The sequence below is a fragment of the Mizuhopecten yessoensis genome, unplaced genomic scaffold, assembly GCF_002113885.1.
Source record: "Mizuhopecten yessoensis strain PY_sf001 unplaced genomic scaffold, ASM211388v2 scaffold6647, whole genome shotgun sequence".
Classification (NCBI taxonomy): Eukaryota; Metazoa; Mollusca; class Bivalvia; order Pectinida; family Pectinidae; genus Mizuhopecten; species Mizuhopecten yessoensis.
In genome coordinates, this window is record NW_018406654.1 from 847,243 (window position 1) to 870,680 (window position 23,438).

Below are 23,438 nucleotides of genomic sequence, written 5' to 3' on the forward strand. Positions count from 1 at the left end.
TGCACATTTGTAATAGAAAATTCCGTGGACAGTGTTTGTATACCGGATAGCACAGCTCTAGAGGAACCAAAATTTTGGCGGGAAACGACTCAATTTTGTCCTTTCGCCAGTTTCCGAAAAGAGTTACCCTGTATCATTTTCAATATCAGCATATTTCCACAGATGCTGTTACTATCTTTGCAAGGGCATTTAGTTTAAAACTAACCCTTGTTTCTTTTTCCAATCGGGTCCATTTTCAACGTTACACCGGGCTTAGATCGCCAGTTTCTGTCCAATACAAAACAAAGACAGTATAGAATCTTAATAATGGTACACTTTTATTTAAAAATAATCAATGTGCTGGTCAATTACAAAACTGGAAAATAAAATGAGACGAGATGACACAAGATACACATCAATAATTAAACGGGTGCTTGTATCTAAATGACCCCCCCCCCCCCCCTCTCCTCCCCAATAAATATGGTTAGTTATCAAGTCGAAACAATATATTTCTGCAGTTTATCTCATATATTAAAGTTGTTCAGTTGAGGAAATGTGTTGTATGTTATCTATAACTCAGAGATTATGTCTACATCATTAAGTCGTAAGTCGACAACGCGATGGCAGAAATATGCCTCCGTATGATCCGGATCTTTCTGTGTCAGCGAACCCTAAATTACAGTGTGGAATGGAAAAGATAAAAAAAAGATAGTTAAAATGGTTTAATTTTGTGAAAAATAAAAATGAAGATTCGGTAAAAATAAGTGAAGTACACAAACACTTGAAAAGGAATAATCCGAAAAATACAAATATCTGTTTTTGTTTTTCAATGACAAAATCGACAAGACAAGGTTGCCCATTATCTCCGATGCTATTTAATAATCAATCAATAGACCTAGTTTGCAGAGACATACAGCTATTTTCTGGAAATGAAGAAACTGTTCCCTGACTGCAATTCGAAATAAGAAAACATTTATTTCAGAAATCGAAAAGTCAGTGCAGGGAAGTACACCTAGTTAACCTATAAAATGTACCATTCAGCCATTTTGTCCATACAGGACTCCTATGTGATACTTAAAGTGAACAATTTACTGTGTCTCGCAAAATGTAGAAACACAATAACACCCATTGGCCTTGACTGTTAGTTCACCTTTTATGCCTCCCCCATCAAGAGCCAGGGTCAAAGTCAAAGATCCACTTTGTCTTTTACCTTTAACCCCGTGACCCTGATCTTTGGTCAGTTGTCTTATTCTTTAATTCCGACAAAACAAAATAATCATCGGTGAAAAATACAAAACCTGATCTTGACCTTGAACCTTTTGACCCCGTAACCTGGACATTTAGTCAGTTGACTCCGTGTTAAATTCTGAACAACTTTGCTTCATAATAACTAAAAAAAATGTTCTTCAGTAAAAAGATACTATACTTGTCATTGACATTGACCAAGTGACCTAGACCTTAGGTCAGTTGACTCCTTGTTAAAGTCCGACCAACTTTGATTCATAATGTCATAACAAAATGTTCATCAGTGAAACGATACAAAATCTTACATTGACCTTTGACCCAGTGACCTTGATCTTTGATCAAATGACTACTGGTTTAATTCCAAACTACATTGCCTCAAAGTGTCATAACTAAATGTTCACCAGTGAAAAGATACATGATTTAACCTTGACCTTCAACCCAGTGATCTTGACCTTACGTCAGTTGATCTCTTGTTAAATTCCAACCAACATTGCTTAATAATGTCATAACGAAATGTTCATCAGTGAAAAGATACAAAATTTGACCTTGATCTTTGACCCAGTGACCTTGACCTTTAGTCAATTGACTCCTTTTTTAATGATGACCAACATTGCTTCATAGTGTCATAACGAAATGTTTTTTAGTGAAAAGATACAAAATTTGGCCTTGACTTTTGACCCACTGATCTTGACCTTGGGTCAGTTGACTCTTTGTTTAATTCCGACCAACTTTGCTTCATAATATCATAAAATGCTCATTAGTGAAAAGCTACATAATTTGACCTTGACATTTGACCTTGACCTTTGGTCAGTTGACTCTTTGTTTAATTCCGACCAACTTTGCTTCATAATGTCATTGAATGCTCATTAGTCAAAATCTACAAAATTAGAACTTGACCTTTGACCTTGACCTCCGGTCACCTGATTCCTTGTTTAATTCTGATCAACTTTGCTTAATCATGTCAAAACAAAATGTTTCATCAGTGAAAAGATGCAAAATTTGACCTTGCCCTTTGAACCTAATGACTTTGACCTTTGTCCTTGACTTTTTCCATCAATGTGTATTTTTGTGAACTGAACATCAACAAGTTATTAGTCAGGAACAAAATGTGTGGACCGACAGACAGACGGACGGACAGACGGACAGACAGAGTGATTACTATAGGGCACCCGTATCTTCGATACGGGCCCCTAATGAACACAGAAGTCGTATTAAGTATGTCTTCAATTGGCTAACCGCCAAAACTGGTACACTGGTCTTTCTTTCTTGTACACCATGCAATTTTAATTGAAATATGATGTTCCCATCAACATACAATTTGCAAAGTTATGTTTTAAATATTTTACATTAAGACTGAACGAACTACAGATTTAGTCACTTAACACCTTGTTTGATTCTTACCAACTTTGCTTCATAATGTCATAACAAAATGTTAACCAGTTGAGGGATGTAAAATTTGACCTTGACATTTGACTCAATAACCTTAATCATTAGTCAATTGAAACCTTGTTTGATTCCGACCAACTTTGCTTCATAATGTCATAACAAAATGTTAAGGAGTTAAAAGATACAAAATCTGACCTTGACCTTCGATCAGCTGACTGCTAAGAGCAAAAATATTTTTTTTAAATATTTAGCGAATCAAAAGAATGTAGGTTACCAAACATTTATAAATTTCCCCTTTGTTGCATATTGTTTTCATTATACTGAACATAATAAAGTTGTACAGCGAAAAAGGACAATCTGAAATTGCGACACACTGACAATTAAGTGATCTATCTAGAGTAAAAAGAGTGACATTTTGGCTTTTCGTGACGCGCAAGAAATACACAGAAATACACATTTTTAAAATGGCCGCTATTAATGTTTGCTATTTAAATAAATCATACTTTATTTATTACTTCATTTACCCCTTACAAGAGATCAAAACCAGACTTGAAGGTGTTTGAACCTCAGAAAAGTACATCCTAAACAAATACAATGTTTATAAAAGAAATTGTTCGATAAATTCAAGTGGATTTTTATGAAAAAAAATCATGAGGCGGTAAATGGTCCATAACGCCCTAAGTCCTTTACAATCCCACTGACGTTCATTAAAAAAATACAATCAAACAAACTCTTAAATAAATAGTTTTACAAAAACAACTCTATCAAATATGTATGAAAAAATGCAAAGTGAAATATTATAATAATTAGCTAATATCTCACCAGAAAGATTATTGATGGATAAAGTAAGGGAAGTAATGAAGTGTAAACGCAACGTTTAATAGCAAACCAAATCGATGAAACAAATGAGTTGGTGTTCCGGAAGATAAAGCGTTCTCTGCTTTATCATCAACATACGCCATGCATGACTAGGTCAAATTCAAAACGTGAAAGCCCTCTCGATCCTTCAACAAACTGCACCTACAATAAGTCCAAATGATGTCTCGTTATCAAATAATAACTGAGGTAATGGCAACAAAACCACCTACACGTATTCGAGCAAATTTAGAATTCAGACGAGTAAACATGAGAAAATAGCTGAAGGAAACACAAATGACATGTATGTGGTCAACAATGCTCCAAAGGAAAAGGAAACACTACGATACAAAATATAATTTCAATCATAAAATTGAATGGTTAACACCTTTTTACATATTCACTACGAAATTGTACTGTCATTGAAGCAGTAATTTATTATCATGTTGATGCAAAATATGATCTTAGGGTGGTGATGACCTTGATACAATGAATAACATTAATATGATAAATACGATGGCAAACTTAAGATCTTCAAATGTTGCATGAAGTTTGAATTATAAGTGAACTGAATCTTATGCACGGCTTTTGTGCTGAATGAATATTAACTGAAGCGATATAGAGTCTGAACCTTATCTGGAGACACTAAACAACCCATTTTTGGTGTAGTACAGCGAGACAATGAGTGCTGAAATTTAGAAAGGAATTATGATGCAAATTTGATGACCGAGAAGTTCAGGTTGACCTGATGGATGGTTGTATGGACAATTTACAAGATGAATAGCTTTAATAAGATATCTTTAAAACATGTATATAGACACTGGCTATTATGATACAGGTGAATGCATGAGGTGGATATCTGATATGTATTCAACGTCAACGAATGACTGGCCATCGCAAACAAACCAAACCTGAGAGTTTACGAAATTAATTTGTCAACAAACATTTTATGGGTGGTTAAATGATTAGTGTTTTGTTTTACCAATTGATCAAATGATTACATCAGATACGATTAAAAGAAAACAATCAAATTCTAAAATTTCGAGCACCTCTTATAAGTTTAAATTTACATTATTTTTATGTTCAAATGAACATAGTAATAAACATCAATCTCAAAGATCATTACGTTAAGTTAAAATCATCTGAGAGTAAATAAACATCAATCTCAAAGAACATTACGTTAAGTTAAAATCACCTGATAGTAAATAAACATCAATCTCAAAGAACATTACGTTAAGTTAAAATCATCTGATAGTAAATAGACATCAATCTCAAAGAACATTACGTTAAGTTAAAATCATCTAATAGTAAATAAACATCAATCTAAAAGAACATTACGTTAAGTTAAAATCATCTGATAGTAAATAGACATCAATCTCAAAGAAAATTACTATCAGATGATTTTAACGTTTTCTTATTTCTTATATAATTTCTTATAACAATTAAGGATATCTCATGTGATGTAGGCGTATACAATGGGATACAGTGCATCCATGTTACAAGCGTATAACTAGGGGCGACATCTCCTATACAAGTTAAAAAGTAAGGAAGAGAACTCTAAAAAATCTGATACAGGAATTAGTGAAGAAGAACTCTCATACAAGTAATTAGAAATCACAAACATGCATTTACAAAAAGGAAGAGAATGCATTATATGATATAGGGAAAATGACTGTAAAGCCAAAATATATCTGGTAAACTGTGCTAACTAATGGATAGGAAATAACTCAAGTAATTGACATTTTTACTGCGCAGAGATAGCATACACATTAACTAGAGTAAATATATTTTAGCTTACACATTTCCTTTGTCATTCTTTATCGTTTTAGATTCAGTTAGAAGCAGTCTGTGGGAAGTTAACAAAGACACATTTTGTTCTATCATTTGTCCTGGAAATGACACCATTTCTCCCGTCGGGAAAAGGCTCTTTCTTCACGTCACTGTTGAGGAGTATGTCTTCGTTTTTTATCTAAACATTGCGAAAATGAACACATCACACATATGAATCTACACCAATTGTATCAAAACCTGACGTCATTATCACCACATGACGTCACATAAACATTATCACAACATGAAGATAGTGCTCGTATTTTATCATTTGACTAATTGAATATTTGAATGTCACTGTCACTTAAACGTTTAGAATATCAATATATTAGCAAAACGTTATCATTAATAAGAAGGAAATATGCTATATTTCCTTGATGAAAACCCTCCAAAGTATTAAAACTGCTACCATTACATAAAAGAAACTCGGTTACCCTTGCTAGCCCTGCCTTTGCGTTCACCGATTGCGCCACTGTCACGATGTTCAGGATGAGTCGTATCGTACACATGCTCCTGGCCTTACGAACGTAACATAACAACATACACTTGCAGTATTCAGTTTAACAAAACACTCACTGAAATGTCCTTACAGAATTAAATGTTTCTATTTCTGTTTCCATGGGGGAAAAAACATGGAAAATGGTGATGACTTTATCGCTCTTTATACAGTATCACAACTAAACACGCAGAAAACGTAAGTTAACCAATGCATCCCTAAGATAAAAATAATATGTCACAACATTTTATAACTCTGTTCAGAGGTTTGACCAAATTCGCTACCCAATACTGGGAGGCACTCGTATATCAGCTTACCAAAGTCCATCCTTTGGCAAACTTTTCAAAGTTCACATACGCTCTTATAATGACCAACCATTATAACCTAAGAAGTGCTCAAAGTTTATGCTAGCATGATAGTGACATAGAACAAAACTTCTGAATAGGTAACTAAATTGGGAAGAGCGACCGTATTATATTTTGATCGAATAATGATCTTGGTCCATTTAATTTTTACTCTCAGAATTTATAATGTCTTTATAATATTGTCAATACATATCTGCAGTTTTTGCAGTGTAAGGGGAATCTTAATTTAAAGAAATATGGTGCACTGTTTAAACGGCATTAACTAATAGTCAATTTTTGCCAGATCCAGGATAATCCATTAAAAGTTTCTTCGAATTATTGTCAAAACTTTGGATAGATACATTTGGATTAATCATTTCTTCAACAGGAACCCAAACAAGATCAGACGACGAACGCAAAAACCATAACACAGGATCAACGACGTCAAGTAAGCTGTATCTAAGCCCGTAGGACAGCATGCTATAATATACACTTACCTCCAGTTTGTTCCAATTTAATGTATTTGTTTTTTTCATCACTTCGAGAAGCGCCACCTAATGAGCAAAACAAATACATAATGTAGGCAACAAACAAAGATAATGATAAAAATAAACAGAATCGTTAAACAAACCCCCAACTAGTACGCCTTTATAACGTTGCCAATACATATCTGTAGTTTTTTGCAGTGTAAGTGGAATCTTACTCTAGAGAAATATGGTGCACTGTTTAAACCAGTATCCCCTACATCGGCATTAACTAATAGTCATTCTTTGACAGATCCAGGATAATCCATTATATGTTTCTTCGGATTTTTGTCTTACCTTTGGATAGATATATTATGGATTACCATTAACTTGAAACGGTAACTGAACAAGATCAGACGACGAACATAAAACTATAACATAGGGTCAACGACACTAAGTTAGCTCTATCTAAGCCCGTAGAATAGCATGTTATAATGTAAACTTACCTCCAGTTTGTTCTAAATTAATGTATTTGTTTTTATCATCTTTTCGAGAAACGCCACCTAATAAACAAAACAAACACAGAAGGTTGGCAACAAACAAAGATAATGATAAAAATAAAACTGAATCATTAATTACCCCAATTATTACGTCTTTATAAGGTTGCCAATACATATATGTAGTTTTTTGCAGTGTGAGGGGAATCTTACTCTAGAGAAATATGTACACTGTTTAAACCTTTATCCCCTCTATCAGCTTCACCTAATAGTCATTATTTGCCAGATCCAGGATAATCCTTTAAATATTTCTTCGTATTATTGTCCTAACTTTGGATAGATATATTCTGCATTAAAATTGACTTAAACAGGTAACTACACAAGATCAGACGACCAACGTAACACCATAACATAGGATCAACGACACAAAGTTAGCTGTATCGAAGCCCATAAGATAACAATGTCTTCAACCGGTACCTGAACGAGATCAAACGACGAACGTAAAACCATAACATAGGCTCAACGACACAAAGTTAGCTGTATCGAAGCATATAGGATAACAATTTCTTGAACCGTTACCTGAACGAGATCGGACGACGAACGTAAACCATAACATAGCATCAACGACACTAAGTTAGCTGTATCTAAGCCCGTAGAATAGCATGTTATAATGTAAACTTACCTCCAGTTTGTTCTAAATTAATGTATCTGTTTGTATCATCATTTTGAGAAGCGCCACCTAATGAACAAAACAAATACATAATGTAGGCAACAAACAAATATAATGATAAAAATAAAACTTAATCATTAATCAAACCAACTAATACGTCTTTATGACGTTGCCAATACATATATGAAGTTTTTTTGCAGTGTAAGTAGAATCTTACTCTAGAGAAATATGTTGCACTGTTTAAACCAGTATCCCTTACATCGGCATTAACTAAAAGTCATTCTTTGCCAGATCCAGGATAATCCATTAAATATGTCCTCGGATTATTGTCTTAAGGTTGAATAGATATATTATGGATTATCATTAACTTTAACCGGTAACTGAACAAGATCAGACGACGAACGTAAAATCATAACATAGGATCAACGACACCAAGTTAGCTGTACCTAAGCCCATAGGATAACAATTTCTTCAACCGGTACCTGCACGAGATCAGACGACGAACGTAAAACCATAACATAGGATCAACGACACCAAGTTAGCTGTATCTAAGCCCGTAGAATAGCGTGTTATAATGTAAACTTACCTCCAGTTTGTTCTAAATTAATGTATTTGTTTTTATCATCTTTTCGAGAAGCGCCACCTAATGAACAAAACAAAAACAGAAGGTTGGCAACAAATAAAGATAATGATAAAAATAAAACTGAATCATTAATTACCCCAACTATTACGTCTTTATAACGTTGCCAATACATATATGTAGTTTTTTGCAGTGTAAGGGGAATCTTACTCTAGAGAAATATGTACACTGTTTAAACCTTTATCCCCTCTATCAGCTTCACCTAATAGTCATTATTTGCCAGATCCAGGATAATCCATTAAGTTTTTCTTCGGATTATTGTCCTAACTTTGGATAGATATATATTCTGCATTAAAATTGACTTTAACCGGTAACTACACAAGATCAGACGACCAACGTAACACCATAACATAGGATCAACGACACAAAGTTAGCTGTATCGAAGCCAATATGATAACAATTTCTTCAACCGGTACCTGAACGAGATCAGACGACGAACGTAAAACCATAACATAGTATCAACGACACCAAGTTAGCTGTATCTAAGCCCGTAGAATAGCGTGTTATAATGTAAACTTACCTCCAGTTTGTTCTAAATTAATGTATTTGTTTTTATCATCTTTGCGAGAAGCGCCACCTAATGAACAAAACAAAAACAGAAGGTTGGCAATAAACAAATATAATGATAAAAATAAAACAGAATCATTAATCAAATCAACTCTTACGTCTTTATGACGTTGCCAATACATATATGTAGTTTTTTGCAGCGTAAGTGGAACCTTAATCTAGAGAAATATGTACACTGTTTAAACTCGTATCCCCTTCATCGGTTTCACCATGTAGTCATTTTTTGCCAGATCCAGGATAATCCATTAAATGTTTCTTATGATTATTGTCCTAACTTTGGATAGATATATTCTGCATTAAAATTGACTATAACCGGTAATTACACAATATCAGACGACCAACGTAACACCATAACATAGGATCAACGACACAAAGTTAGCTGTATCTAAGCCCGTAGGATAACAATTTCTTCAACCGGTACCTGAACGAGATCAGACGACGAACGTAAAACCATAACATAGGATCAACGACACCAAGTTAGCTGTATCTAAGCCCGTAGAATAGCATGTTATAATGTAAACTTACCTCCAGTTTGTTCTAAATTAATGTATTTGCTTTTATCATCTTTTCGAAAAGCGCCACCTAATGAACAAAACAAAAACAGAAGGTTGGCAACAAATAAAGATAATGATAAAAATAAAACTTAATCATTAATTACCCCAACTATTACGTCTTTATGACGTTGCCAATACATATCTGTAGTTTTTGCAGTGTAAGTGGAAACTTACTCCAGAGAAATATGTTGCACGGTTTAAACCAGTATCCCCTACATCGGCATTAACTAATAGTCATTCTTTGCCAGATCCAGGATAAACCATTAAATGTGTCCTCGGATTATTGTCCTAACTTTGGATAGATATATTTTGCATTAAAATTGACTTTAACCGGTAACTACACAAGATCAGACGACCAACGTAACACCATAACATAGGATCAACGACACAAAGTTAGCTGTATCTAAGCCCGTAGAATAGCGTTTTATAATGTAAACTTACCTCCAGTTTGTTCTAAATTAATGTATTTGTTTTTATCATCTTTTCGAGAAGCGCCACCTAATGAACAAAACAAAAACAGAAGGTTGGCAATAAACAATATAATGATAAAAATAAAACAGAATCATTAATAAAATCAACTCTTACGTCTTTATGACGTTGCCAATACATATATGTAGTTTTTTTGCAGCGTAAGTGGAACCTTAATCTAGAGAAATATGTACACTGTTTAAACTTGTATCCCCTTCATCGGTTTCACCATGTAGTCATTCTTTGCCAGATTCAAGATAATCCATTAAATGTTTCTTATGATTATTGTCCTAACTTTGGATAGATATATTCTGCATTAACATTGACTATAACCGGTAATTACACAATATCAGACGACCAACGTAACACCATAACATAGGATCAACGACACAAAGTTAGCTGTACCGAAGCCCATATGATAACAATTTCTTCAACCGGTACCTGAACGAGATCAGACGACGAACGTTAAACCATAACATAGGATCAACGACACAAATTTAGCTGTACCGAAGCCCATAGGATAACAATTTCTTGAACCGGTACCTGAACGAGATCAGACGACGAACGTAAAACCATAACATAGCATCAACGACACCAAGTTAGCTGTATCTAAGCCCATAGGATAGCATGCTTTTATATAAACGTACCTCTAGTTTGTTCCAAATCAATGTATTTGTCTGTTTCATCATTTTGAGAAGCGTCACCTTATGAACAAACAAAAACGTAAGGTTGGCAACAAACACATATAATAATAAAAAAATAAACAGAATCGTTAATCAAACCAACAAGTATGCCTTTATAACCCCCATAATACATATTTGTAGTTTTTTGCAGTGTAAGGGGAATATTAATCTATACAAATATGGTGCACGGTTTAAACCTGTATCCCCTTCATCGGCATTAACTAAAAGTAATTGTTTGCCAAATCCAGGATAATCCATAAAATGTTTCTTCAGAATAGTATCCAGACCTGAAAAAAACATATGTATGACTGTTGCGGATTAATAATATCTACAACGTTGACTGAACGAAATCACAAACGAACTTAAAACCCTACATATGACCAATGCCACAAAATTAGCTGTATCTAAGTCCGTAGCATAGTATAATAATATAAACTGACCTCCGGGTGGTTCCATATTTATAATATGAAACGGCAAAGCCTTAAAAAAGAGTAGCTTTTGTTGATCTTTGATATTTACTGATTCAGCATACAACTTTCAGAATGAGATAAGATAAACATTATTTAAAGTCGGCAAGTCGAGGAATAATAATAAAACACAACCTCTGATGAGATTAAGATCGACATAACAATAGGGGAGACCGGGTCAAGTTCGGCCCTTTTTTTGTTAAAGTCCGTTCTAGGAAGTATGGCAGCATGTCCGTTTTTAAACGTTATTCATTTTTTCCTGTGGAAAGATCGGATCGCCGAACGAGTTCCGCCAAGGGGTAAGTTCGGACAGGCATTCAGTTGAATCAGCACCCATTTGAATCAGCTTACTTATGACGTCATAAAGCATGCAACGTCAGATTTTACCCTCAAATTTTACGACTTTTTATGTGTTAACTACATGGGCCGAACTTGCCATGGTAGTATTGGCCGAACCTGTTTAGGCCCAAATTGATATTTCAATAAAATCGTATCGTACAGCAATATGGTAGTGAGTGATTGACTTTGTTTTTTTTGTATCATCGTTTGAAGCTGTCAGTGTGTTACACGTTTGACTGTAAACAAGTGGCAATTCCGTTTCAAAAAGCTCGCATAACAAGAAGCGAGATCATATTTTCTTTCTACCCCTTCAAAAGTATTTTCTCCTGTTAGGTAATTTTGCATAAGAGGTTTTTCGTTGAATGCCCAGCCAACTAAACATCCTTAAAGATGTAAATATTAGCTCAAAAACAAAAATATCAAGGGTGGCCGAACTTGCTCCGGTCTCCCTTATGTAGATTTTTTTTATCATTGATGATTGGTAAAAAATGTATTTATAAATTTGCCATCAATGACGTTATTTTCTTTCAGTCAAAGCTAATTTAGATATGTGTTCTTGTGCGTAAAATATATGATGGGTCGGGTGGCGCAGAGGATAGTGTGCTCGTCTTCACCAAGATGGCCGGATTAAATCCCGGTGATCTGCCCGACCACGTGTTTTTTTTCGGATACTCCAGATTCCTCCCATATTAAGAATTGAATTGTCTGCATGCTTCCGTCAGGGCACAAAATGAATGATTGAGATAAGCTGGGCACAACTGTTTGGTAATTGCTATAGAAAAAAGTGCATATTATATATTTGACGATTAGTCTAAGTAAATGTATAGAGATGTAAGTTCAAAAAAATCCAAAAACATCTTGTAATACTTTCATGTAACTGATATTGTTTTTATTTCGATATGTAGTCTCAATTACTGTTCTTAAGATTATAGCCAGACTTTCAAAATGTTAAATATTTCGTTCATATTCTCAACAAATGGAAATCAAAAGCTGATGAAATTTTAGACGATGAAAAAATAAATGTACACGTTAAACTATTGGTTTAATGCCGGCTCTTTTTGAAGATATCTCCCGGTAGAAATATTAATATAATAACCGGGTATATGACAAAAAAGATCTTCAGAAATTAGCTGCATTGTACTTTTGGTGCCTGTGGCAAAAACTGAAATAAAAAAAAGTCTTGAAGCACCAACAAAGAGATAAATGGAACGGACATCAGTTCCAGGATATTCCGGTCATTTTGCATCCATCCGGATATAACCGATGAAGGCCGATGTATTGTGACGTGCTTGTGACGTCATAGTATGATAATTTCTGAACGAAGTTGCATGCCGGTTAGTATTACATTTTATGTGATAGACTTTTTTCACTCAGAATGTATATGAGTTTTTATCTAAATAAACAAGTAATAAAACATGAAGATTTTTTTCACTACATGAAGATGTTCAGGTATGGGTGGAAACACAATTATCTTTACTTCAAAGATACCCTTCCTATTTCCCCACTGGACGTCTACTTCCGGACGAAAACAGTTAAAGGCAATGTGTAGCATGGAGAAGCAAATCTGTTTACGCACGAATGTGTTACCATTGAAGAGCTTCGCTTAGGCGCCTTCGGCGCCCGAGAATTACGCTCATAAAATCATTGTTATAATCTGTTCGAATGACATCGTTTTGAGTAGCGCCACATTATTAACAAACTAAATGCATATCAAACTATGATAATGATAAAACTAAAATAGAATCTTTAACAAATGTCCTATGAATAGATAATTTATGTAATAGTAGCTTATTTTATCTCGGACAAGCCCATTCGTTCCGTCATTGGCCAGGATCATTTATTTGCTCAGTCTTTGACAATTCTTAAATTAAAGGCAACATTACGTCGGAATAACATAGTTACGTTATGTAAATAAAAAAACAATATTCCAGTTCGTCGCTAATGAGGTTAAACAATCAATATATGTAAAAATTATTCATACTCGTCGAATCATGACATGGACCATTGATCCCATAAAATTGTTTGGAAATGTCAACTCATGTGTAGACTTTCTGTATAGTTATAATCCCGACAAGAAGCCAATAATCATATGTGACAAAACAATGAATATTTAACAAGATTTTAAACTCTGCAGTATGACGCAAAATCATTTTGAATTAATAATATCTACAACCGGTAACTGAACGAGAACAGACGGCGAACTTAAAACCATAACATAAGATCAACGACACTAGCCTATCTGTATCCGAGTCCGTAGCATAGCATGCTATAAAATAAACGTACCTTCGGGTGGTTTCATCTCCATATATGCATTGTTATCATCTGTGAAAATGAAATCGTTCCGAGTAGCGCCATTAACAAAACAAATACATATGGAAGATAACGAACTATGATATTGAAATATAAAAAGATGGTGTATAGATGTCCTATGAAAAGATAATCTATATCAAAGTAGTTTATTTCATATCGGACAAGCCCATCTGTTCATACATTTGCTAGGATCAAATGTTTGCTCAGTCTTTGACAACTGTTAAATTAAGGGCATCATAACGTCAGAATAACATAGCTACGTAATGTTAACACAAAATAGTATTCCAGTTCGTCGCTAGAAGTTAGGAAACCAATATATTTAAAAAGGGGAAAATTTTAATCTAGAGAAAATAGCTAATGCACAAAACAGATACATTAAGTAGTCACCAATAGAGAATTGAAATGAAAGTATCCACGAATCAGATTAGAATATTTGGTATGAAAACGAAGAAAAATAAATTATTAGATAATGATAAAAATAAAACATAATCATTGGTCAAACAAACTATTATGTTTTTATAATGTTGCCAATACATATCTTGAGTTTTCTGCAGTGTAAGGGGAATCTTAATCTAGACAAGTATGGTGCACTATTGAAACCTCTTCCCCTTCATCCGCATTAACTAATAGTTATTCTTTGCAGGACCCAGAAAAAATCATTAAACATGTCTTCGGATTATTGTCCAAACTCTGAATAAATATATTCTGGATAAATAATATCTACAACCGATAATTGAACGAGATTAGACGACGAACGTAAACCCATAACATAGGATCAACGACAGTAGGTTAGCGGTATATAAGCCCGTAGGATAATATGCTATAATATACACTCACCTCCAGTTAGTTCCAAATAAGTATGCTTGCTGTTATCATCATTGTGAATAGCACCACCTAATGAACAACACAAATACACAAGGTAGGCAACAAACAAAGATTGTGATAAAAATGAAACAGAATCATTAAAAAATGTCCCATTAGTAGATAATCAAAAGCAAAGTAGTTTGTGTAATCTAGGACAATATCATTAGATCCATCAATTGTAGGGATCGAATGAAAAATATAATGAAACAAACAAATGTATAAGCAACAGTAGTATTTTGAACGGGTAAACATGCGTCGTTGTCAGACCACGATTTGAACCATGAAACGTTCGAATCTTAACGACAATTTTCCTACCATATCTCGATTACCTCGTAAGCGTTGCTTAGATGTCGGGTTTTTATATTTTGACATATCAATATCGCCTATAAGTTATATGTTATTGCCGTATTACATTATTACATATGCTTTTAAAGTGTTATTATCTAGGTAAGCTAGAATAAGATGTGTTTCTTCCAACTAGGTTAATAAGTGACCAAGGCGTAGTACAATTGCAAGTATCATACTACCTTTCCATCCATCAACAATGTTTACTTTTAAACTGCTTTTGGTGTTGGGGATTAGTTGTTGATATTTGGTCAGTTTGATCCCTTTTGGTCCTTGAATCAGGCCTGCAATTATAGCCGGGATCCATATCTTATTCACAAATAGGGTGCGTGTTTTAAACCGTCTCGCTTTATTTGATTGAAATCGGTAGCACATTTTCGGGAAAAGCTCGTAAATGTGAAATGCTTATGGATGGCCGACCCGTGATGAAAGACAAGGAAAATGTGTTGACGTAAAAAGCAAAAACAAAAATGCATATATATATAACTTACCAAAAATTACTCTTTTTTTTCAACTCCTTAACACAACCAGACATTATACCAAACCGAAGGAATAACTTCGTATTATTATCACAATATTCCAGCAGACTGTAGCTTTTCCTACGGAAATAATATATGGCTGTCTCCTTACTGACAATTTTGTTGTTGTCACATGATGCTGATTTTTTTTTTGATGACTTTATCGGGACTTCAATCGCGTTCCTCGATCTTCATTTCAACATGACCAAAATGGACCGCTCACTGCTAACATGTAACATCAGCGAAGCGATTTTGATCTTCGTATCATATCGTTTTATTTCAAGTAGCAACACCTATGCCTCGTCAGCCTAATTAAAACATTGGGTTTTAAAAGATGCATTTTGCTTTTGACAAGTATAATGGATAATCCCAATATTGATTTTGTTGGGATTTGTTTTTCTTTCTGTATTTCCATATTCTCGAAACGAACAAATCGCAGTAGTAAAAATTAGAAAACAGACAAAAAACGTTACCTTCGTCTCCATTGTTACGTCGTCCATGGATGGTAGCTCTGCTTTGGAGTTCGAGGCTGGTGGTGTTGCCTTGGGTGTTTTGGCTGAGTTTGGCATCAGTTTTACCTTGACCATTATAACAAGACATTAACAGCACTCACTGTCACACAATTACGGAGTAGCAACTTATATTGCATGTATGCATATTTCATACTGTGGTCTATTAAGCAAGGATATTTTAGCAAATGGTGTGTCCTACGCATCGGTATTGTTAATGGACTTTATAAAGTACCTATACTAGCAAGAACCACACGTGATATAGGACTAAGACAAAAACGAATTAAAAAAAATACGGAACACCAATTTTGCATTTAAATAGATAGTCATTTTAATCACTTTCTTGTTCTAACGTCATTTTGTCAAGAGGTTTGATCAGCAAAGTTAGTGCTGTCACAACCAGGTCAGTTACGTCACAATGGTGATCTCCTGATTAAATAATGTTGGTGTGTCAAAATACGTATGGCAGTATTTATGCTTTGCAATGGGAGGTTGGAGAATAATTATCAATGTTAAATATCTATTTCACGCATATCCCTTTTCACATGCATTGAAACACAAACATGCTATATTTTAAGCAGCCAGGGCTCAAGATATAGAATAGCTATTAAGTTATTTTAGGACCAAATGATCAGTAAACGTTGCTTGTCACCGAGTGTCGCATCGTACATTCATTTCCCCAGGAACCATAGTTCATTATTTGAAAATACTTTACAGATCAAGCAGACGATTAAACTATTTCTATCAAAAATAGCATGAATAATTTCAATATAATTCTGATTTGTAAAGAATAAAACATCCAAATCATATATTTACAAAAATGTTATATCGTCTTCGAAAATGTAGCAATTAAATATGACCAGGATACAATATAACTTGATCAATACACATTTTACCTAATCTAGGAAAGACTTGAGGAAATGTGTACAAAAGTTGTAGGCGATCGAAATACTGTACGCACAAATCAGTATCACAATCCCGATTGTCAATATTAACCTTTTGGTGTATAGTTATTCTCTACCAGATAAGGGGAAATCTGTAATAAACTTCTTCTGTTGTTCTATAAACGTCTAATTAGTCAAGTCTGGTCTACCTCCGTTATAATGGTTTCGTGTGGCTACTGATATTGTATAAACATTGACTAATTGTTCTGGTAGAGTTCGTTTCCAACATGCCTAGTTGTACGTGGAACCAAGTACTAGCTCACATGAAGCTACACTCTGGCTTATGTTAGCTATATACTTGTTCATGTACTAACGTAGCAATATGTACCGGTTCACTTGCAACTTTGAACTGACATACTTGAGACTTTAATTATGGTCCAACTTTAAAAAAAAAATATGCATGACCATTGTGGGTTGATAATATCTACAACCGATAACTGAACGAGATCAGAAACAAACTTTAAACCGTAACATAGGATCAATGCCACAAACATAGATGTATCTAAGTCCGTTGAATAGCATGCTAACGTACCTCTGGGTGGATTAATCTCTATATACTCGTTGTCATCTGTAAAAATGTTTAAAAAATAAAATTAGAAAATAAATAAATATATAACATTTCATATAACGCCCTATATAGCTGACATAAGCCACTCTAAAGCGCTTTACAGTACATAGATATACAATTAATACAATTAGCATTTACATTAAGCATTTTATTTTTGAGGAATTTGCAGGTACTGCCTTATCAGGCGCTAACAACTAGTCCTATGCCTCCTGACTAATATCTCCCTTTGTGTGTATGCATGCGTGTGTGCTGGAAATGTAAGGCGTTCTGTTTGTAGTGAGACCGTGCTTCCAATGGCAGCATTTGGCATCTAATGACATTGCCTGTTGTCTAATCCTTTTGTTAACCCAATAAAATTTGTTGAAAACAAAAAATGGCATCATTTATAGTGCCACCTCACTTTCTCTGAATATCCATGCGTTCGACGACTTCGGAGATCGAACCCCGGCTGCCTGTCTTCATTTCAAATCAATTTTATTGTATTCAAAACACAATTGGATTAGGCACAGGCATTGCCTATAAAAGCCCTTTCCAGAGAAAATACACACATTTCATACATTCATATATACATATATATAGAGAGAGAGAATAGTATAAAGAAGATGTAGTATAAGTTAAAATTAAAAGGAGAATACTAGAACCATATAATACGTATTCACAGAAAATAATGACTAGAATATCATAGATTTTAACATTTCAATTACTATAGTCTAATTACTTCAATTAGTATTATAGCCTAGTGTTTGGTTGGAGGCACTTCAAAGACACAGTCACTATACACAGTGGCATCCTTCCCAATTACACCAAAGTTTTTGTTATAAAATAGAAAATACAAACACATTGTAAGATAACTTTTAGAATAGTTTAAGTTAAAATCTTCCAGATTTTCAATACATCAAGAGAGAATAATTTTATTTGATTCACTGCTAAGGTTCATATCACCCTTAGTGAAAGTAATAGTATTTAAGATGATGTTATCAATTTCGTTATAATTATAATAAAACTTGTGATCATCTATATATTTTGGGCAATTGAGAAAGAAGTGATTTGCATCTTCAATGATATAACAACAGTCACACTTAGGGTTATCTGTAAGATGATCATTATATAAATCTGATTTTAATTGGCTGGCTTTATTCCGTAGTTGACATAATGTTATATTCAACTTCCTGGAGCCACCGTATTTAAAAAATATCTGTACAGTTAGATGGTTGCAAAACGTGTAATAAGTCCAGTTTTAACTGGCTCAATGAAGTGAGTTTTGGAAAAATACAGTCTGGCCTGTTCCATAGAGACATCATTATAGGAAAAAAGCTATTTGTATACAAGTTGGTTCTGCACAAGGGAACAATACAGTTTTTATGATGTCTAAGGCGAGGATTAATATCATTATTAAAATATGGAACAAACAATTATGATGGTCAGGACAGTCACGCTGCAGTTTCTTGAAAAATGACTTGTACCTCTTCTCAGACCTGATATAATTCTGATACATTAAGTCACTTTCACCCTGGGTGCAATTATTCCACCCAGCACAATCATATTCTAGTGTTGGTCGTATAAAAGATTAATAAATTATTTCAAGAAATTTTCTATCTAACTCGTGTTTGAGCATTCGCATTATTTGTAGTTTTGTACAGCTTTTTTGATTTATATAATTAACTTGATCTGACCATGATCCACGACTATTGAAAAACAAGCCAAGATGTTTATGTTTTTTTTACATTTATAACAACACTATTTCAGAATACCAAAATTATTTTTATTAGACATCAGTAATGATTAGGTTTTACGTTGATTAAATGATATTCCCCATTTATCAGCCCAGAGAGACATTCTCCTTAAATCCTCATTAAGAATATCTGCAGCATGTCTGCCATCACCATCTATCAAAACGTAAAGTTCAGCAAAGAGTTTGACATGGGAGCGGAGTTCATATTCTAGGTCATTAATAAATATTAAAAATAAATAAGGCCCGAGAACCGAGCCTTGGGGCACACCAGCTTTTAATGTTTGTAAATTTGACTTGTAACCATCTATTAATACCCTTTGTTGTCTATCAGTAAGGCAGCAATGAATCCAGTTCAAATCGTCGTCACAAATTCCATATTTCTTCAATTTGTAAATCAATCCACTGTGCCAAACCCCGTCAAAAGATTTGCTGATGTCCCAAAATACTATCCTTGCCTCTTTTCATTGATCAAGTTGTTTTGAAGCTTCATCATATAAATATATTAATTGGTTAACTGTGGAGTCATTGGGAAGGAAGCCAGACTCATTGTTTGAGATAACATTATTCTCAGAAAGAAAATTAAAGAGATGTTTACAAACTATTTTTTCAAGATGTTTACTAAATAATGATGAGACAGAGATTGGTCGATAGTTACTGGGGTCACCTCTTCCTCCCTTGCCCTTATCTATTGGGGTAACATTAGGACACTTCCAAATATTAGGTATGCAACCAGTGGCTATGGATTTGTTTAAAAATAACAGCAAGTGCTTCACAAAAGAGTCAGCAATACCTTTAATAAAATAAGGTGAAAATCGTCTAGACCAGCAGTTTTTTTTTACATTAATAAAATTAATAAGGCTGCCTCTGTAAAAGGCCGGAGTGTTAACCACTCGACTAATCCGCCCATATATCGTTTTAAGTAGCGCAATATGATAACAATGATAACAATACTAGTGAAACAGAATCGTTAACAGATGTCCTATGAATAGATAATCCACAACACAGTAGTTTTATCTCGGACAAGGCCATTTGTTCCGTTAATGACCAGTATCAAGTGTTTGCTCAGTCGTTGATAATTCTTAAATTAAAGGCAACATAACGGCAGAATAACATAGTTACGTGATGCACATACAAAATAGCATTCCACTTCGTCGCTAATGAGGTTGATAAATGAATATATTTAATAACTTAACAATACTATCATGTCAAGGAGCCTTGATCTCATAATTTGTTTGTTTAGGTTTGGTCAGCTCTTGTCTACACCCCTAAAGAGTCGTGCTGAACAGTTATATTCCTGCCAAGAAGCCAATAATATTCTGTGACAAAACAATGAATATGTAACACGAATTTGAACTCCGCAGTATGGCGAAAATGTCTTCAGATAATGTGTATAAAGCTTGGTGACAGTCTGTTCTGTTGCTGGAATTTCAACATTAAATAATGCTGCTTTGATCTGCACATAAATAATATGGATATTTGAAAGTATATGATTTATTCATAAACAAACTATGATGCTCTCGAATTGACATTATTTTAATTATATCATCCTCTTAAGGATCAAAGTACCATTGCAGACAAAGCAATAGAGAACTCCACAGTTTTTTGTTTAGAAATACATTAAACTCTCCTAAGTTTTGTCTTTGATAAAGCTGTAGTGGGACTAGGTCCCGTGATAACATTACTCCGATAATCCAGGGTTCGAATCCTGGCTGGCTTCCCTTCATCTCTACTTACAGAAACCTGTTTCTCATTCGTGTCCGTTTTTGTTCTTTTTTTAAATCTAAAATTTGTTTTTTAAGATATACAACTATAGATCTATTTCAGATATCAGTATTCAAGTTTTTGATATGTCAATATAAAGCTTCCAATCATAATTGATCAAGATCAAACACATAGTGGGTCAATGAGGAATTATCAATTGATGGCACCGATGTAACGTCAAATTTCAATGACGTTATGGACAACAAAATCATATTCTTGTTTGATGGCAAATTTGACACGAGTTTGAGGAAATCAATATATTCTAATCACTTAATAATATTAACATGTCTGTTAACGATTCCTTTATACAGTTGAACAAGGTTTGCTAGATAACCGGATCAAACTAATTTCTGGAATTATCAATTGTTGGCACCAATGTAACGTCATATTGCAATGACGTTATGAACTACAAAATCATAATCCGTTTTGATGGCAAATTATACACTAGTTTGAGGAAATCAATAAATTCTAATCACTTAATAATATTATTATATCTGCTAACGATTCCTTTATACAGTTGAACAAGGCTTGCTAGATAACCAGATCAAACTTATTTCTTAAAATATATTACGCCAACCGGCAAAAACTGTCCATATGGCATTGCAGTGTTACCCCGATGTCATAGCATGCTGCAATGATATCTCAATGCACTCATTAACGTTGCGTAGATGTCGGGTTATTTTATGTTGACATATCAATACCGCCTATCAGTTATATGTTATTGCAATAATGCATTATAATATATACTTACAAAGTAGCTCCTACAATAAGGTGAATGGGTGACCCAGGCATAGTACAATTGACAGCTTAAATTAAGTATCTATCCATGAACAATGTTTATTTATAAAATGTGTTTTGTGTAGGATTTGTTTGTTTGTTGAAATTTGGCCGATTAAATTCCTTTTGGTTCTGAAATCAGCCTTACCATCGTCGCCGATAACTATATCTAACCATATTTTAGGTGCGTGTTTGGAAACTTCTCCCTAATTGTTTTGAAATCGATTGAGCACTTTCGAGAATAACTCTAAAATGTCAAATGCTTACTGATGGTCGTCGCGTGATGATCGACGACGAAGAAAAGGCGTTGACGTAAAAAGCAAAAAGAAAAAGCATATATAAAACTAAACAAAATTACTCACCCTGACTTTGGAGCTCGTGATTGGATTGGATGCCATCGTCAACGTTGACATAAGCATGCTCCTGCTCTGTAATATAAATACAAAAATGGATATAATACAATACTATCAGAACTCGGTATCACCAAATATCTTCGAGAAATACTCTGAACAAACAATGACAATCTTTTGTTCTTTCATTATGTTTTTGATCTTTTACACCAGACAATGGGCAAAATGTTATCATACCAGATTGTATTTCACATACAAGGCACTGAATGGAACAGCCCCTCAGTACCTACAGGAGCTTGCTACCCTGTATCAGCCGTCAAGATCACTGCGGTCGGAGTCAGAATCTTTGTTGTGTGTCCGAAAATCTCGTACTGTGACCTACGGAAACAGATGCTTTGGGAGGGTTTCGGCTACGTTGTGGAATAGCTTACCATCTGCTATTAGGAAGTCAAATACCCTGGCCAAGTTCAAGAGGGATATGAAAACACACCTCTTCACGTCTGCATTTTAGAATCTTTGCAAAGTCGTCATGTAAATACCACCCTTTTATTTGTTCAATTATGTGCACATTGCTTGTTAAATGTATGAAAGTGATTGCAAGCCTTTGTTGTTAGTTTTCACAATTATAACCATTACTATTATCCATATGTTGTAAAGCGCCTTAGAGTAATTTTACTAATTATATAGGGCGCTATATAAATGTTGTATATTATTATTATTATTATTATTTACTTTTGAAATGGGTCAACTCTAGCAGGTCAAATAATTAAAAAATAAAAAAAAATGCCTGAAATAAAAAATGAAAACAAATCTTGTGTCTGTAGACAAAGCAGAGAATAACACTATCTTTGTCTGCAGACAAAGCAGTGAATTACACTATCTTTGTCTGCACACATTATTTCATTTCCTGTTTGCCAAACGAACTAGATTTCTTGATCGCGAAGGAAATCCTTCCTTGACATTTTCTTAATTTCCGAAAGACGACGAAATACCAGTTCATTACTCTTCCATATTAAGATATAAAAGACCAGTATGTTATGTAATGGATACTGAAACTTCCCAAGAATCTCTACAAAAGTTTGATCCCTATCTGTTCTAGCTGCTCAACCAAGCCATCATCCAAGCGTCTTAATTACGTTCTGAGTACAATTTAATCTGGTTTGCAGTCGTATTGTGACACTATGTACTTCGGAGGTAAATTAAATAGAATATAGAAAAATCGAAAGACTATTTGAAAAGGCATGCACAGCCTCTCCTCAAAAATGATTCATTTAGA

General features: G+C 34.2%; 1 protein-coding gene across 5 annotated transcripts in view; it reads right to left on the bottom strand.

Moving 5' to 3' along the window:
- Positions 1-2,235: 2,235 nt before the first annotated feature.
- The window catches only part of LOC110452381, a 46,670-nt gene continuing 25,467 nt past the window's right edge, over positions 2,236-23,438 (bottom strand). Inside the window, exons 11-25 of one of the 5 annotated variants that reach the window (XR_002463180.1) lie at positions 22,175-22,240; positions 17,507-17,542; positions 15,995-16,099; positions 15,186-15,287; positions 14,632-14,688; positions 13,768-13,806; positions 10,643-10,699; positions 9,969-10,025; positions 9,499-9,555; positions 8,353-8,409; positions 7,106-7,162; positions 6,633-6,689; positions 5,730-5,813; positions 5,264-5,434; positions 2,236-3,630 (exon numbers count right to left, since the gene is read on the bottom strand). Coding sequence is in view for 1 of the 5 variants with exons in the window: in XM_021500863.1 (XP_021356538.1) it covers positions 5,403-5,434; positions 5,730-5,813; positions 6,633-6,689; positions 7,106-7,162; positions 7,779-7,835; positions 8,353-8,409; positions 9,499-9,555; positions 9,969-10,025; positions 10,643-10,699; positions 13,768-13,806; positions 14,632-14,688; positions 15,186-15,287; positions 15,995-16,099; positions 17,507-17,542; positions 22,175-22,240 (920 nt within the window). In the remaining 4 variants the exon portion in view is untranslated. Of the gene's footprint in view, positions 3,631-4,819; positions 5,435-5,729; positions 5,814-6,632; positions 6,690-7,105; positions 7,163-7,778; positions 7,836-8,352; positions 8,410-9,498; positions 9,556-9,968; positions 10,026-10,642; positions 10,700-13,767; positions 13,807-14,631; positions 14,689-15,185; positions 15,288-15,994; positions 16,100-17,506; positions 17,543-22,174; positions 22,241-23,438 lie in introns of those variants that run through there. The other 4 variants (XM_021500863.1, XR_002463181.1, XR_002463182.1 and 1 more) reach the window with 4 other exon arrangements.